Here is a 16,307-nt window from a genome sequence, read left to right as displayed (position 1 = left end):
TTATTTTCTCTAACCTCATCTTGGAATAAAGAATTTATCTAAATAATCTTGGCTCCTTGTATTGTTCACCTTATTCAAGTTTGCCTTGATTTCTTGGTACTCTTTGCATTCCATATAAATTTTAGAACCAACTTGTCAATTTTCACCAAAATAACCTTCTAGAATTTTGCTTGGGATTGCTTTGAATCTATAGATTGATTTGAGAAGAAGTGGCACTTTACCATACTGTGTCTTATTATCCATAATAATGATATGTCCTCCATTTATTTAAATATGCTTGAATTAATGCTGTATAATTTTCTGCATTGGGTAGTGCATTTTTTGATAAATCGATTCTATTGCATTTGATATTTTATGCAATTAAAAATTGTGTATTTTGAAAAGTTGCGTTTTCTAATTTTCTACCTACTAGTATATGGAAATAGAATTACTTTCTCTATGCTTCTCTTAAATTTAATGACTAGTTAAATTTATTTATTAATTGTAATATTTTATCTCTAATTTAAAATGTTCACATTACAAATCATGTTGCCTGTGTATAATGAGTTTCATTTCATCATTTACAATTCTTACACATACATTTAAAGTACTGATTAGAACATTTCCAGGTGACTGATATGAATACTTTTCCCTTCGTTGTGCTATAAATTTTCAAGATACCTCTTTATAGGTAAAAGTAGCTCCTTTCTACTTTTAGTTTATAAAATTTATCCTTCACTTTTTTTGGGGCATCTTTTGAGAAAAATCAAATGATTTTAGTCTTTTATTCTCTACACGTAGCTAGTTCATGATACTTATTGAAACCTGACTGTTATGCCAGCTGTGCATTCCTGGAATAAACTTAACTTGTTTGTGATACATAACTTTTTATATCTAATAGATTCAGTTGTTAATATTTTATGTAGATATTTATATTTATGTTAATAAGGATCATTGACCAGCGATTTTCCTTCCTTGTAATTTTTTACCAAGTATTGTAATCAAGATTATGCTGGTGTCATAAAACACATTGGAAATTGTTCTACATTTTTATATACTTTGCAAAAATTTTTGTAAGATTGGTGTTATTTTTTCTTTCACTTTAAAACATTATTATTGAGTATAAATTTCATACAATAAATAGCACTTGAAGTGTACAATTTGGTGAATATCATCTATATATTATCCATCTATCTATATCTATTATCTATCATCTATCTCTTCATCATCAGTCATATCTATCTATCTATCTATCGATCATCTATCATCTCTATTTACCTATCTATATCACTAAGCCATCAGCATAATCAAGGCAATTCATTGACCCCAAAAGTTTTCTAGTGCCCTTTTATAATCCATTTCTCCCTTCCCAAACTCCCAGGCAAGTACTGTTCTGCATGTATCACTATAGATTAGCTAGTATTTACTAGTTTTGTTTGTTTGTTTGTTTTGTGTGTGTGTGTGTGTGTGTGTGTGTGTGTGTGTGTAAGGGACATGCTCTGTGTATGTAGGCTCCTCGTGTGGATATGTGTGGAGGATAGAGTTGCAGGAGATGGGAAGTACACCTTGACAAAAAGGGAAGGCCAAATTGTGGATGTGATTGCATACCAATCTTTATTTAGTTGGATTTTTAGTTACCAGGGTAATAAAGGATGCGTATGAAAGACATAGCTGTGGCAATGAAAGGGGGGAAGTAACAGATATGAGGTAAAGTAACATTTCCAGGCCTAGTGACACATGAAATATTATGTCAATAGAGATGGAAGAGTTAAAGCTGATTCAAGCTGGTAAACCTATGTAACTAGGATGTGGGTTCCATTAACAGAGACAGGAAACTTAGGAGGGCTGCGTGTGAATTGGAAGGAAGGCAATGAAAGTATGAATATTCTAAAACATATAAATTAAAAAATAGCCAGTAGATACCTGGGAAGGTGACACTGAAACCCAACTGAAATATCAAAGATAAATAAGTTCGTCAGCAATGATTACCAAAAAGAAATTTATCTAGGCTATCCTATAAGCTGAGGGCATCAGTCAGGGTTCTGTGCAGGAAATAGAATCTAGTCCTGTTATTTCTAGCAGAAAACACTTTAGTACAAATAATATGAGAAATGAGATGGCTATACAATCATTGTAAAGACTGGAGGAATTTCATGGCAGAAGTGGGCCCTTGTCGGGCTCGGGTTTCAAGCACCTCTGCCTCAGTTGTCAGAGTAGGTGCCGCCCAAAGTTAGAAAAATGCTGCTGCTGTGGCTTCCACCACTGATCAAGTCACAGCCACCCCCTAGCAAGCTGGGGAATTGACAATGGATATGGGAGTCCACCTGCCGCATATGCTCCTGCAATACGCCTGTCGGCCCACACTGGTGCAGAAGGGGTGGACACCTCCCAGTCCTTGCTGTCGTCCTTCTAAATATGGCAGAGGTGGGTCTCGTTGGCAGAACCTATATGATCCTGAACTCTTATGGCAAGTGTGCTGAGCAAACATCATTTTTAGTCTTCCAGCCCTTTTGTGCCAGGTGGGAGGAGGACTTCAGGGTACTAAATCATGGTGGGAATGGATGCTGGTTGCCACCAAACAAGTGCAGCACAATGGGCATTAGATACAGGGCTAGACATACAAATTTTCATTTATTTTTCCTCAAGAAACACTGTCATATTACTACCCTCATTATACAGATAAGAATGTGACAGTGAAACATTAGGTAACTTGACATACGCCTGCATCTACTCAAGTGGGGCAACCACGATTTGAATCTAGGTTTTCTGACACAGAAGTCCACATTCCTTACACCGGTAGTGGAGTCTTCTTCTTAGTAACAATGATTAAATACCTCGAAAGAGAACATATCGAATGAGAAAGGAAGAATGCTGAGTCTAGGCTTTTAAGCCATTCCTGAATGTAAGAAGCAGGCCGAGGAAGCAGAAGTTGTAGGTTGAGACTCAACAGTGTTTATAAAGGAATCAGGCTGATGGAAAGCAGCACCATCAAAATCAAAGGAAGAGAAGTGTCACCAAGAGGTTTATGGCCAATTGGTTTAAAAACTGAGAAGCCATGATACTAAGCAAAAAGTTGATCGTTATCGTCATGGCTGTTATTCAATTCCGAAACTTAGGGCTATCACGACAAAGTCATGTGCAGTAGCAGACAGGAGGTAGCTTTTAATGGTTGAGTACCAAATCCTAGTATTCTACCCAAATGTGCTTCTGCCCTCCCCTCCACTTTGCACTTAACATTTAAAAAATTGTTCCCGAGTCAACCTTGTTCATCAGGAATGCCGAGAGAACAAACTCAGCGCTTGTGGTTATAAGGAGCCACAGAATCCTGTCCGAGGGGCGACTGTGGCTTAGAATGGGTGTGGCTTGACATGCTCCAACTACATCAACCCACCCTCCTGCTTCTGTTCTCTGGAGATACCAAAATATAGCCCTGGAGCTAATGTTCTGAGTCCCTTACGCTGACTTGGAGTGGGAGTGTCACCCCCTTACAACACTCACGGGACCTCTGCATGGATATTTAAGATGACAGAGTCCTACCACTTCCGAAAGGCCTGTCTGCTGGTTTTACGGCAGGCAGCATTTCTCTGTAATTCACCGTGCACTGTTTCACCACGGGGCTACCTGCAGCACTTTTCCTGCTCAGGTGTAGAAAGACACGTTAGCACAAACAGTTACTGATGATGATATCACAGAAGGGAACTGTTTCCTGCTGCAGGGTCAGATGTGTTCATGAAATTCTCGAGGTGGCCAAACTTGATTCTTTCTTTACATGAAAGCAGGGGCTTCATTTGGTTAATGCCTTTGCAACAAGATCTAATTAGAACCCTCTGGGATTTGCCTTCCACTATCAACTGTTAAAATAAATTATAAATGATCAGATCCAAATAGCTATACGGAAAAGTTATCGCCTATGCTCAGATGACTCGACATATCTTCTTCATCACAAGATTGGTATTTTGCCCAGTGTTGAAGCTTTGGTATCTGGCTCTTGAACTTTTTAAAAAATTGTGGTTGATATGGCTCGCGCAGAACAGCCACCCTGAAGGTGCATTCTGCTAGTGACTATGAGACTAAAATTGTAATCATGTAAAATTTGCACTGTCATTGTGGTCCAGCATAAAAATTAGTTTACTCTCTTTGAAATATTGTTTGGTCTCATCTTCTAATATTTTCATGAATTTTTGGACATCGCTACACTGATGAAAATGGGAAAATGTATAATAGGGAGAAAAAGACAGAAACATAAAAAATAAAAATCACATTTATTTAAACAAAAATATACACACAGTGTACAATGAATATGGTTTCCACAGAACAATAAAACAAAATGGTATTTCCATGCCAACATAAAATGATCTAACCTATTCATGACTCATTTCCTAGGAATACACATTAGTTCATCTAGAATATATATTTAATATAAAAAACAAATGGCAACACTTCAGATAAGTACCACAAGAATCTGAAAATTAGATGTTAGGTTAAATAAAATAATAAAGTAGTCACATGAGAAGTTTTTTTGTGTGCAAAGGATTACACAAGTACAGTGAAACGGGTGTCTATACAGTGTTATAGATACATGGAATCTGCCTTTTAAAAGTATGAACGTTGTTTGATGGGAAATATTTCTTAATATTGATAGTGATAAAAAAGCAGCACAAAACTATATAGTTACTATAGAGATCTTGCCAATAATAGTTGAGTGAATATTGTTTGCCAGTTAACAAAACCACATCATTAAAAATGTACGGTTGGATTGTGTGCCCTTTGAAATAATTGGGATGATTTTAAGAAGGCTATGAATGTATTCAGACTATGTGTGTGAAAATGCAACATCTTCTTAAATAACTTTTTACTAAAAGATAAGCCAGAAATGGTTTATCAGGGAATGTCACTTGTATTCGGTCTTCTCTCCCTTGTTATTCACTCTCTCTGGGTACTACCCTGAATTGTGAGCCTTGTTTTGCTTCTATAATTTAAAATTCTAAATATTCATGTAATCTATAAAAATTCAAGGTCAGGAGGGGTGATTGCGTGTACACTGCTTTTTGTTATTACCTCACATTTTTTTCCTGCCTCCTTGTTACTAATAACCAGATACGGTTTGTTTCTTTGACATCAGAGATGCTTCAGGCTCTCTTTTACTTTCTCAGAAATAAAACTCAAAGCGTGGCTCACGTGCACTATGACTCAAAAAGAAAAAAATCCAAATTTCCATACCTTAACTCTGTACCTAACTGGTTTGCAATATTTGATCTAAACCAATTTTATTTTCCTGTTCTGAAAGGCAGCTTTTGCTACAGGCAGCAGCTGTTTGGTGAGAAAGTTCTCGTTTAAAACTGCCAGAGAAATAAAAGGTATAACACAGGGGGACTGCCTTTCTAAAGCAATGAAATGTAAACACGAGACAAAAAGCGTAGCCTTTGCGGTTTGCAGCTTGGCTAACGGAAGGTGAATTCACACCAAGATTGTCAGTCAATGACACAGCTCTCAGCAAATCATTCTCTCCAGGAGTGCTTCATTTGTAAAGCCTCAGGCTCTGAAGAACAACTTGTGTTCAATATGTTTGCTTCCCTCCGTAACTGCTGATCACAGTTTTTCTCAGACCAGTTTCTTAAATGTGTGATGAAAGTTAATTTATTTCCTACACAATTACAAAACGAACCCTGTCTATTGAACTAAACAATTGATATGCCATCCTGTTTGGAAATCAAACGCCTAAAACATCCGTGGTGATTTAGCATACTTGCCAGAGTTTAATTTGTTTAACCTAACAGTTTGGGTTTCAGTGGAGCTATATTTATTAGAAACTGGGTACAGTAATATGTTAATTTTTTTTTGCTTTGTTTTTTGCGATTAGCAAATGCTAAAATTATAAATTAAAAAACTGATACTGAAGCACATTTTCAGTGATACTCTAATTACACTAACATGTCCCTGAATTTAGCCTGGAGTTGTTATTGCTTACACTGAAGTTGCACTGCCAAGATTTCCCTTGCCAAACATCATAGAGAGATGCGTTTGGAAATGCATCTCTATGATTAAACAATTTAATTATGAATAAAATATGAACATCAAATGTTACTTATAGCCCAATCAGAGTCTTTAAAGAGGGTAAAAACTACAACATTGCAGCCATTTGAAGATGAGTGATTGCATTTAATATCATTTTAATAACTGTATACTGCTTCCAGTGATTTTCTGAAAAAAAAGTGGTGGTGGCATTCAATTGTGTGCCAAGGAGGATTGAACAACTGGATGTCCAGGAATTAAAGGCTCTGGTTGGTAGCAGTGTTCAATTTCCAGTGGCCAACGTGGAGCGGGGGGTATGTGCAGGGATGCTATAACACGGTGTGCAGATACAACGGACATAAATGACCTCAAGAACAGAGGTGTACTGTGAAATGTAGTAAAATAATTAGGGTGTGTAGTTATGATTATTACCTCTGCTTTTAATAAAATGTGTTCAATTGTATTTGAACATTTAATAATGGCTGTGTTTAGCAAGTGGCTTATACAATTCCTGATAATTTGCTGATCGACTATCATGAATCAGCTCCAGTCAGTTCCAGCACACCCCAGGTACCACCTCTTCTTGGCATCTATCAAACTTTACATAGGGAGGGGCTTGTTGTGCTTGGGAAGAAAAGTAGTCCTCTATAACAAACGTTTTTCTTTTCCATCTGGATTCTTACTGTACGTCAAATGCCTTATTTAGTTGAGGGGAAAAAAGGGGAGTTTCCTCCATGCGGATGAGAGGCTAGCTTTTAAGACTTTACAGTTTTCAGAAGAAAAGGTGTTGGTCTTATGAGTACGGACTGGAGGGTAGTAGGTCCAAGGTGGACCAAACTGCTCCAACTGGGCAGTTGGTCATTTTAGTGCAGTTTGTCAGCTGGGTCAAATGGTTGCTCTGATTCACCAGCTTATTGGATTGACCAAACTATTCACATCACAGGACTGTCCTGGCAGACTGTAGACAAACTCAAGGCAATATTTACAAGAAAAAGTCAATCACATGAGAAAGAAATGAATGGTTTTCTGTTAGAGGTGGGGTTATTTCAATCAAATATTTCAAATGTTTATGTTCAGCTGCTCTGGGGAGCACTCCCAGGCACTGGTTCTTTTGTCACTGGGTCACACATAATCTAGATTCCACCTTCCCTTATTTTTAAATATGCTTTCTGTAAGGTTGTAAATAGCAAATACAGAATTGATATCTACATTTGATGACAAGAGAGGGGAGACATTTTTGAGCCAAAAAAAATGATCCTGTTTGGAAATGTCATTTTCTTGGTTCACTTTCTGGCTTGACATGATCTCCTAAAATAGGCCTGCTGATGTGTCTTCCAAACGAGAATATAGATAAAAAAACATTACAAGCTGTGTCTGTACAAAGGAGACTTCAAAACGTACTGTTTAACTTTGGCGCTTTGATTTAGAAAGCCTTAATAACTTCAGAAATAGTAAAGTAATTTTCCAAGGATACATTGATTATCTCTCAGGAAAGGGGAAATGTTGTCTGTATAAAACATGAATTTCCTTGATAAAATCCACTTTTAAATATATGCATAAATACAGGCTTCCTACAGGGAAATGCAGATGACTATGTTAATAATAAACAAAAAACTTCAATTGTAGTATAGTAAGTCCTACCCTTTGAAACATCAACTTAGTAGTTATTATAAAATAAAATAAAAAAAATCCTTGAAATGTATTCCCCAAATTAAAAAGCCCTATTGTTGGCTTTTTAGTTAATAAATATTTTTCCATGTATGAGTCAAGAGGTTTCATTTTTACAAATGCTACCAAAAATTCTTGTTTATAAGATTATTTACAGGATGATAAATCACTCAAAAGTCTCTGGGAACTCAGATTACCATTTGATATACTGAAGGAGGCTTCATGGTTATTCAAGGAAACCTCTGTCATCATCCCAACCTCTTTACCGTAAATCCAGTGGGATAATGAAAATAACCACCAATCTTACCATTTTCGAATGTAATTGAACAATTCAAAGATTATATTTAATCCCTGAAATGGAGAATGAGGTATAAGAGAGAATACCAAGATAACTTTATCCATAAAGAGGCATAGCACACAGCCTCTTTTTATTAAAAAGGCCATAGGTAGTTTGGCAACTGCCTCAAATATAATGCGCACAGCCATTCACTAAAATAATAGATTGATAATTCTAGTATTAAAAACCCCAGAGGGTTATCTAAAATTTCTAGTAACTTGAAAAACCCACCATGATCTGTGTGGAATCCTTATCTCAACAGGCATCTTAGTGAAGGAGCTATCACATTAGCTATGAAAAACGCCTCATGAGGTCACCCATTAAATACGGTCATCGCTAAGAGATGTCTATATCACAAGCCTCTGGCATTTCCAAGGGAGATTTATGCTTTGGGTGGCATGCTCCTCTAAGGAGAAAGGAAAAAAGAATAAATCCTTAAAATTTGGAGAAAATAGGTTTCATCTGTAATCTAAGCTTTAATTCCAGTAATAAATGTCAATTTCTATATAACTAATTAGCATTCTCCCCTAATATTCATTTTTATTTGGCATAGGAATTTGGAGAAGAAACAAATGTAGAAAGGTAAGAAGAGATCGTAATCATGGCTTTAAAATGCTGTAGCTGGGTGTTTAGGGGCATATCTTCCCTGTGCTGTATTTTCCCCACTTACAATGGTGGCATACAAGATGATCTCTAAGGCAACTCTTAATTTGGGATTTGGGAAAATTTATGGTGTTATTTTACTATGTAAGGACAAACTGGACATTCAGGTTAACAGAAATAATTGTTTTGGTTTACCATTAGCTATGGTTGCATATGTTTTCAAAGGTTTATTCACACATACTAATCTATGCCAGACAATGCATACTTACACCATCTATAGTCTATACCAAGATGATGGCTAGAAAACATCTCAAAGATATCTTATGGACTTTCATGAACTTGACTACATACAGTTCAGGCTGATGGGGAATTCATTTTGGACATCAACAGGCTGATTCTTTTTAGTTTCCTTGCAGGTTGAGTTCCTTGCAGTGCTTTGCTTATTACACTAACAAACTTTCTCTGCTGCCACTTCTACAACTGGGCCATGCAACCCAAGTCATCAGAATGTTGAAAGGATGCCGTGTTTTTGAAAAGTATTTTTACGGCTTTACTAACACTGTTCAGCTACCTGTTTAGGAGGAGGAAGTCACATCTCAGCCGGAGGAAAAAAATCTTGACGGGCGTACCTGTAAACTGTGCTGTAGTCAAGATCATGAGTTACTGCTACCTAATTTCAGTTCACTAGAAAAATATATGTTTTAATCTCAAAAAGGGACTCCAAGATTATGTGTGAGAAAGGCTATGAAATAATATCACAAGGACCCTCTCCCCCTCTCTCCACTGTGGAGGGAGAGCGCCACTCTGACTCACCTCAAGTCCTCTGTGGCACCGATGTTTTCTCAGAATATCTTTCACTAAAATACTCCATGAATGAAAGTTACACTTTCCAAGCTGATCTCAACCAGCGAGAGTCAACACTTAGAAATTTAGGACTAGGAAGGGCCATAGTACATAAGAGTTTTTTTTTTAATGGATTTCTTTCAGAGTAATATGCTCATCACTGATTCAAGTAATTCCTAGATTTGGGCAAACATCCTTGATCACCTCCCTCCACAAATTCACAATAATAAAAAAAAAATGAAAAAGGTAGAGATTATCCCACTGAAGCGAATGTGTGTTCCTGTTTATTTACATGTTGGTAAGCTTAGGTGTCAGCTTTTCCATAAGTCCCCTCTGGAGGCCTGTAGTACTTGGGGAAAGCCATCAGCTGTAGCACGTTGAAAGCATACTTTCTGCATTTGATATTCTTCAGTACATTCTCTATGCGGCATCCTTCTCTGGTAAAAGGGGAAAAAGTACAACTTCATGAAACACAGGATAAATAAATATGCTTTATTTGTTCAATGCAGAGTTGCAGCAACAGTCCAAGTAAAAATAACAAAGATTCAACTCTACATTTTTTTTCCCCACAAATGATGATACATCTTACAAAATTAAATCCTAGGCCAGGCCCAATACCATTATTGCCCTCGGAAAGAGACGCTTCAAGCCTCTTTGCTCTCAACAGACATTTAAGGTTTAATAAACTCTTTAAATATAATTTGCTCCACAATACAGCTTCACTTTAATTTCATAAATATATCTGCCTTTTTAATAACTTTTCCACAAATTAATTTCTTAAGTCTCTTTAAAACACACTAAAATCTATATGTAGCCCTAAGGATACAGGTTCTAGGAATAAGGCATTTAATTTATTAAGTCTGGCCCTATAGATTTTTTAAAGGAAAGTTCAATCTCTATTTGACTTCATTATTTTAGCTGTGCAATGAAGAGAAAAAATGGCTTTCAGAACAGCCTGGTCCAAGTCTCCGCTTTATAAAGGAAGGGTGCTTGTGTACAGACAGTATACAAAAGTCACAGGGGCTGAACAGGGGGCATCAAGACACAAACAAAACCGTGTTAAAAAGAATAGAAAAGTACTCTGAAAGCCAAATCAACCCAAACAATATTACAAACAGGTTAATTTAATTACAAAACATAAATAGCCATTCTCTCCATAAAGTTACTTGACAGAAAGGGGTTAATTGCAGCAAAGAAATAACAAAACTAACAGGTTAAGAAATCAAACAGCAGGTTCTGTCAGCAGATGGCAACAATGATATTAGCACAGTGGAAATAAAGTCTGGAACCTCCCACATCTCTAGGACTTGTCTCAGGGTTTCAGCGTGTTGTGCAAATTCAGTCTTAGTTTCTTTAATAAATTTAATGGGAAGAGGAACAGGAGGTGCAGAATGTCAAGCTTTCAGGATTCTGTTCTTTGTCTTATGCCAAAGACATTAATTTAAAGATTCTTCTTGAGCTAGTTGACAGTGGGACACACTTTTCCATAAACAAAAGATCAAAATAATTCACTTAATGCATAGTACTTCTTTTCGTAGATTTTAGGAAAAACAAAGGAAACACAATTCGAACATTTGTTTTAAATTCTGTGACTCTTAAAATGTAGAAATATTACAGCATTGTCCCCGTGATTTAAAGTCCATTGTCATTTGTAGAAAAGAAAGGAACACACATAAATCTTATTGGTATTTGGCTAATAGTAATGCAAGACTTAAAATGAGCCACACAACTAGCAGGTGTGAGCTGACAAGTAGCAAGGCGACAGGATAGAAGTGTCGAGAAGTTGGCTTGTTATCAGATAGACAGCCTGTTTCAGGATCATCGGATTCATTCAGGGCTCCCTGGGTTTGTCTGCTGTTAAACAGGGTGGGGGAGTTAGGGGAGAAAAGAAAATAGTACAGCATTCACACAGTAAAGAAACTCAGCCTTAAATATTCTGAACTAGAACACATTATCTTATACAGTGGAGCTGTTTCAGATGAAGTTTTGTGCTCAATAGCCCCCAAAGTATCCTGTCTATTTTTTCCCCCCTCACTGACAAACGTATTTCTCAATGACAGATGTATTTAAAAAGGAAATTCCTTTTGCTTTTGGTGCAAGAAGGGAGAGGCACTGTGATGATAGTCACATGGGTTGATTTTGTATGCACGAGAAAGGATCCAATAAGCATAATAGCACCAGCAAACAAGACTGCATGAATAAAACTAAAATATGGATCTGCCCATACAAAATCATCTGCTAAGTACATCTTTGGGAAATGAAATGAGAAACACGGTATGTAGTGAAGCAAACGAACGTGTCTGGCACATTTAAGCACATCCTCTACTGGTATTGCATCTATGTAATGTATTTAACATTATAAAAATGATTTATGAACATGGTTTGGTATTTGACATGAAGGAAACATCTGACATGTCATCCTTGCCAGCCATAAGATTAGTTTAACAAAACCCAACCCAGCATCCTTTTGTTACTTCAGCTCATAAATTACGTTGTCTCCTGCTCATCTTACGTAAATGAGGCCACATCTATGGACTCCTGGTCTTAAAAGAGATCCATATTTGCAGAGTGACACTTTGGACAACAGAAGACTCTAAATTTCCAGGTTGTGTAAGTTAAAAATAAGCATTGGTAATGGGCTTAACAGCAGCTCCGATTATGGCAAATCTGAAATATGCCATACTAATACACGTTGAAAATAAAAATTCTTTTCTATGATCTCATCAATAGTCACAGTATTCAGAATGTCAATCATACTCAGTTGTCAAGGGGTGGTTTGATCTCTATCAGCTCCTCCAGGTTTTAAGGCAGAAAACTGGTTATTGCTCTCAGTCTTATGAAAAGTGCCGTGCAAAGGTCATGTCAGTTCTCAAAAAGCTCCACAGCTTCCAGGGCCCCCTTCCCACCAATTGCAGCCCCCAAAAACCTCCTTGACAGAAATTGTTGACCAGGCGTTGACCACATCAGTGGCTACATTTGGACAAACAACAGTCATAATTGTTTCAAACAGCAATTTCAGTTTAAAACACCAAATCAAGCACACTGTGTGTGTGTTCAAGTGTTTCCTATTGCTTGGCAAGACCTACAGGACTTAAAAGGACTATAAAGCCAGCAACAAAGTGAGTAGAAGTTTGTCTGGAAGACAAATGATTAACTGAGCCAAAGGGAGGGTTATTTTGGACTTGCATAGCTTCTATTGTAAATTGTACAATTAGTCTGTTTATTGAACATCACGCTGCACATTCGGTAGGAAGCACGCAGTAGATTTTCAGAGGTTGATAATTCAATGTGACTAAGAAAAGTCTCCTTGTCCTCTGGTTTTTCTTCTATTGGCTTGTCAGGGTGCTTGGAATCCCTACATTGCTCATCCCAGAGAAATATTTTATTCATTTGTTCAGTCAATTATTACCAATGTGTAGCTCATTCTTTTAAAATTTCCATTTTAAAAGTATGTATTAGTAGGGTAACACAGTTAGAGCACAGACTTGAGTCAGACCACCTGGTTTCAAGCTTGGTTCTGTCATTCGACTAATGTGGCCCAGGGCAAATTATTTAATATTTAATGTCTCAATTTCTTTATCTTTAAATGGTGTTAATCATAATAATACCTACTTCACAGAGCTGCTATGAAGTGATGTAAGTCAACACAAAGTTCTTAGGACAGAGCCTGGCCTATTGTAAGCATTTAATAATGGTTATGATTGTTATATCGTTTGTATATCAAGGTATATACATATCTTGGGAGCGAAGTTAGAACCTTTCTAAGTAGTAGAGGTGTATAATCAAAAAGTTTACGAGCCACTGATCTGGCCCATGGGTGCTCAACTGTGGACGTGCCATGATGGTGGTGTTGGAGCACAGAGGGCTGATCAGGGCAGTTTCCTTTTATCAGTGTTGTTTGCCTCTGCAAAAGAATTTCTTTGTGTACCACCCCAGTGGCCACATTTGGACAAACAGCAGTTGTAATTATTTCAAACAGACCACGTAGCAATCTGAATTAGTTTAAAACACCTCATCAACTGTGCTGTGGTCATGTTGAAAAGAATAGTTGAAAATAACTGATCTACCTCATGCTTGCACAATTCTGGGAATGAGGAAAAAACACTTCCGAAGAAGTCCATTCCAGACACTAGTAGCTGTGGGGAGGGTTCAGTCATGCGATGTGTGTGTGCGTGTGTGTGTGTTGGGGGACCCTGGGAGAAAGGGCCAAGGGAGGTCGGATAGGGGAGTATAAGGTCTCCTGGGATTGTCAGATGTACAAAGTAAAGAACAAGGCTCTGAAGTAATGCTTGCCTTTTTTCCCCCGCTTCCAGCACCTACTAGCTGCATAAACTTTAGCAGGTACTCCATCTCGCCCCATTACAATTTCTCCATATGCACAAGAACAAGGAGATTGTTGTAAGGATTACGTGAGATGACACATGCAAAAGACTTAGCACAGTACAAAGCATAAGCAAGGCCTGGATAAATGTTAGTTATTGTCATTACTATTAGCACCAATATCGTCCTCACTAACATTCCCTCCTGTCCAATTTTAAGGTGAAGGTTATCTGCAGCAAATCTTCACAACTTTGTTGAAACCTTGGTCCCTCTCCAATGTTCCCTGTTAGGAGAGAGTCCCATATCTATCTATTATCTATCTATTATCTATCTATCTATCTATCTATCTATCTATCTATCTATCTATCGCCTACCTACCTATCAATTATCTAGTTATCTATCATAGTGTAAATACTACATTCTGATTACAAATTTAGGTTAAATATTAACCACAATCTCTCAACATAACACTATAGAAATACTCTCCTTCCTGGGGGCCACACGCTGAGGAGTAGACCACTGGCCAAAAAGATTGTGTAACAATCCTTCCTCCAAATACAGGCAACTAACTTATGCCAGATGGCTTTTCCCCCTACAATTCCCACAGCACACTGAACATTTTCCAGTCTGCTTGTTGTACACGCTTTCCAAGCAAAACCCCACTAAATTAAAAGATTGTTTTTGGGTTTTTTTGGTGGGGAGAAGTGGGTTCAGTTTTGTAATTGAATTAATTTGTTATATACTAACTTCAATCTCTGGAGATCACAATAATACGTTAAAAATGCCTCACACATAATCATTCTATGATTCAGCTGGAATTAAAAGCAACATGGCCTATGAGGCTGCCACAGAGCTTTGAGCTGGAGGCCCCTGACTGTGTCAGAGCATGGACACAGGCACTCTTGGGGCTGTTTACTTGCTTCCTGCTAAGAGTAGAACAAATGGTCAGTTTTTCATGGTCAAAAATGAATTTTTAAGCACCCTGTATGTGCAAACTGCAAAGGATGTCTTAAGTAATAATATTAGTAATTTCCTCCCTGGGAGATTACAACAAATAATTAGTGGCTGCCTTGCAAGGTACCCTGATAATCAATGTTACTGGTTTCAGCCACCACTGGCTGGTAGATCACCACGGAAGCAAATCACAATGTTATCCCCAGTGAAAACGTGACATAATCAGACATTTAAGGGCAGTTACTGAATTTGCAGGAAGGAAAATGATTTTTTTTCTTTAAAGACCTGTCAAAGCAATCACTTAAAATAGAAACAAGTAAAAGAAAATGTCTCACTTTTAAACACATCACTGCCGACATGAGGACACATTTCCTTAAATAAAATCCAATGTGCGTGACTTGATATTTGCTTATCCCTTCCACCCCTCTTTTCAGTCAGTAATGACTGCTGCATCCTAGATCACAAGTCCTCCACTGCAGGTATCCTGTCAAATCATTCAGACCTTTAAAAATAAAAGTTAGAGTCCTCCTATCTCTCTCTGCTGGGTAATTTTTTACTTTTTTTTTTTTTTTAGCTGAGCCATGTTGCCACCTGTTGGCAGCTCAGCGGCAGCTCAGCTCGGGCGGGGAATCGAACTGCTGTTGCTCAGAGCTCACACTCTTGAGCGAGCTCTTAACCAACTGAGCCGCTCGGCCAGCCCAGGGTAATTATTCATTAATAGTATTGCCATTTGATATTTTCTCCCTTTAACCATTACAGCTCTTCAAGCTCCCACAAAGGGAAATAACCAACTAAAAGTGAATAGACAATGGAATACTACTTGACCACAAGAAAAGATGCAACGCTGCCATTTGCGACAACATGGATGGATCTTGAGATTATCAGCTAAGTCAAATAAGTCAGGTGGAAAAGGACAAGAGCCATATAATTTCACTCATATGTGGGATATAAAACAAAGCAACCAATGAACTAACAAAACAAAACAAAACAAACAAAAAACCTCATTGACAGAGATAAAAGTATGGTAGTTACCAGAGAGAAAGAGAGTGAGGGGAAGATGAAGAGGGTAAAGGGGGTCAAATATATGATGATGGAAGGAGACTAGCCTTTGGGTGGTGAGCACACAACGCAATGTATAGATGATGTGTTATAGAACTGTACACTTGAAACAAATATAATCTTATTAACCAATGTCATCCCAATAAATCTAATTTAAAAAATGAAGAGAAAAATCTTTCCTTTTGGTCAAAAAGCTGATTTCCTCCCATGCTAAAATGAGACCATTTTACATTTAATTACATCTAACTTTAGAGCTATGGGCATACCATCTTGAAATTATGAGCCAAGGTTTTATAGCTAATATCTTGCAGAGCTTTATTGGACTCTACAGTCATCTGATGAATCAATCTTAATAGAGCATCATTTTTCAGGCCATGGACTGCTGGACTGTGTCAGATTTCAAACTGGCAGGTCTGTGTAAAAGTGAATATAATGTAAGTCTGGTATCAAGAAGAGCTTTCAGAGTAGTAGAGAAATCACAGAATCAAAGACTTCGCAGGTGTAAAAGTGACTGTAAAAAATATTCAAGTTG

At 37.4% G+C, this 16,307-nt stretch overlaps 1 protein-coding gene across 2 annotated transcripts in view; it reads right to left on the bottom strand.

Annotated features, from left to right (window-relative positions):
- Window positions 1-4,222: 4,222 nt before the first annotated feature.
- The window catches only part of LOC109392517 (type II inositol 3,4-bisphosphate 4-phosphatase-like), a 68,563-nt gene continuing 56,478 nt past the window's right edge, over window positions 4,223-16,307 (bottom strand). The window contains exon 3 of one of the 2 annotated variants that reach the window (XR_002126072.1): window positions 4,223-9,879. Coding sequence is in view for 1 of the 2 variants with exons in the window: in XM_019661056.1 (XP_019516601.1) it covers window positions 11,122-11,296 (175 nt within the window). In the remaining variant the exon portion in view is untranslated. Of the gene's footprint in view, window positions 9,880-9,910; window positions 11,297-16,307 lie in introns of those variants that run through there. The other variant, XM_019661056.1, reaches the window with a different exon arrangement.

Source organism: Hipposideros armiger, unplaced genomic scaffold (genome assembly GCF_001890085.2).
Source record: "Hipposideros armiger isolate ML-2016 unplaced genomic scaffold, ASM189008v1 scaffold_333, whole genome shotgun sequence".
Classification (NCBI taxonomy): Eukaryota; Metazoa; Chordata; class Mammalia; order Chiroptera; family Hipposideridae; genus Hipposideros; species Hipposideros armiger.
The sequence above is the reverse complement of the archived record's forward strand: the minus strand, read 5'-3'. Positions and strand labels throughout refer to the sequence as shown.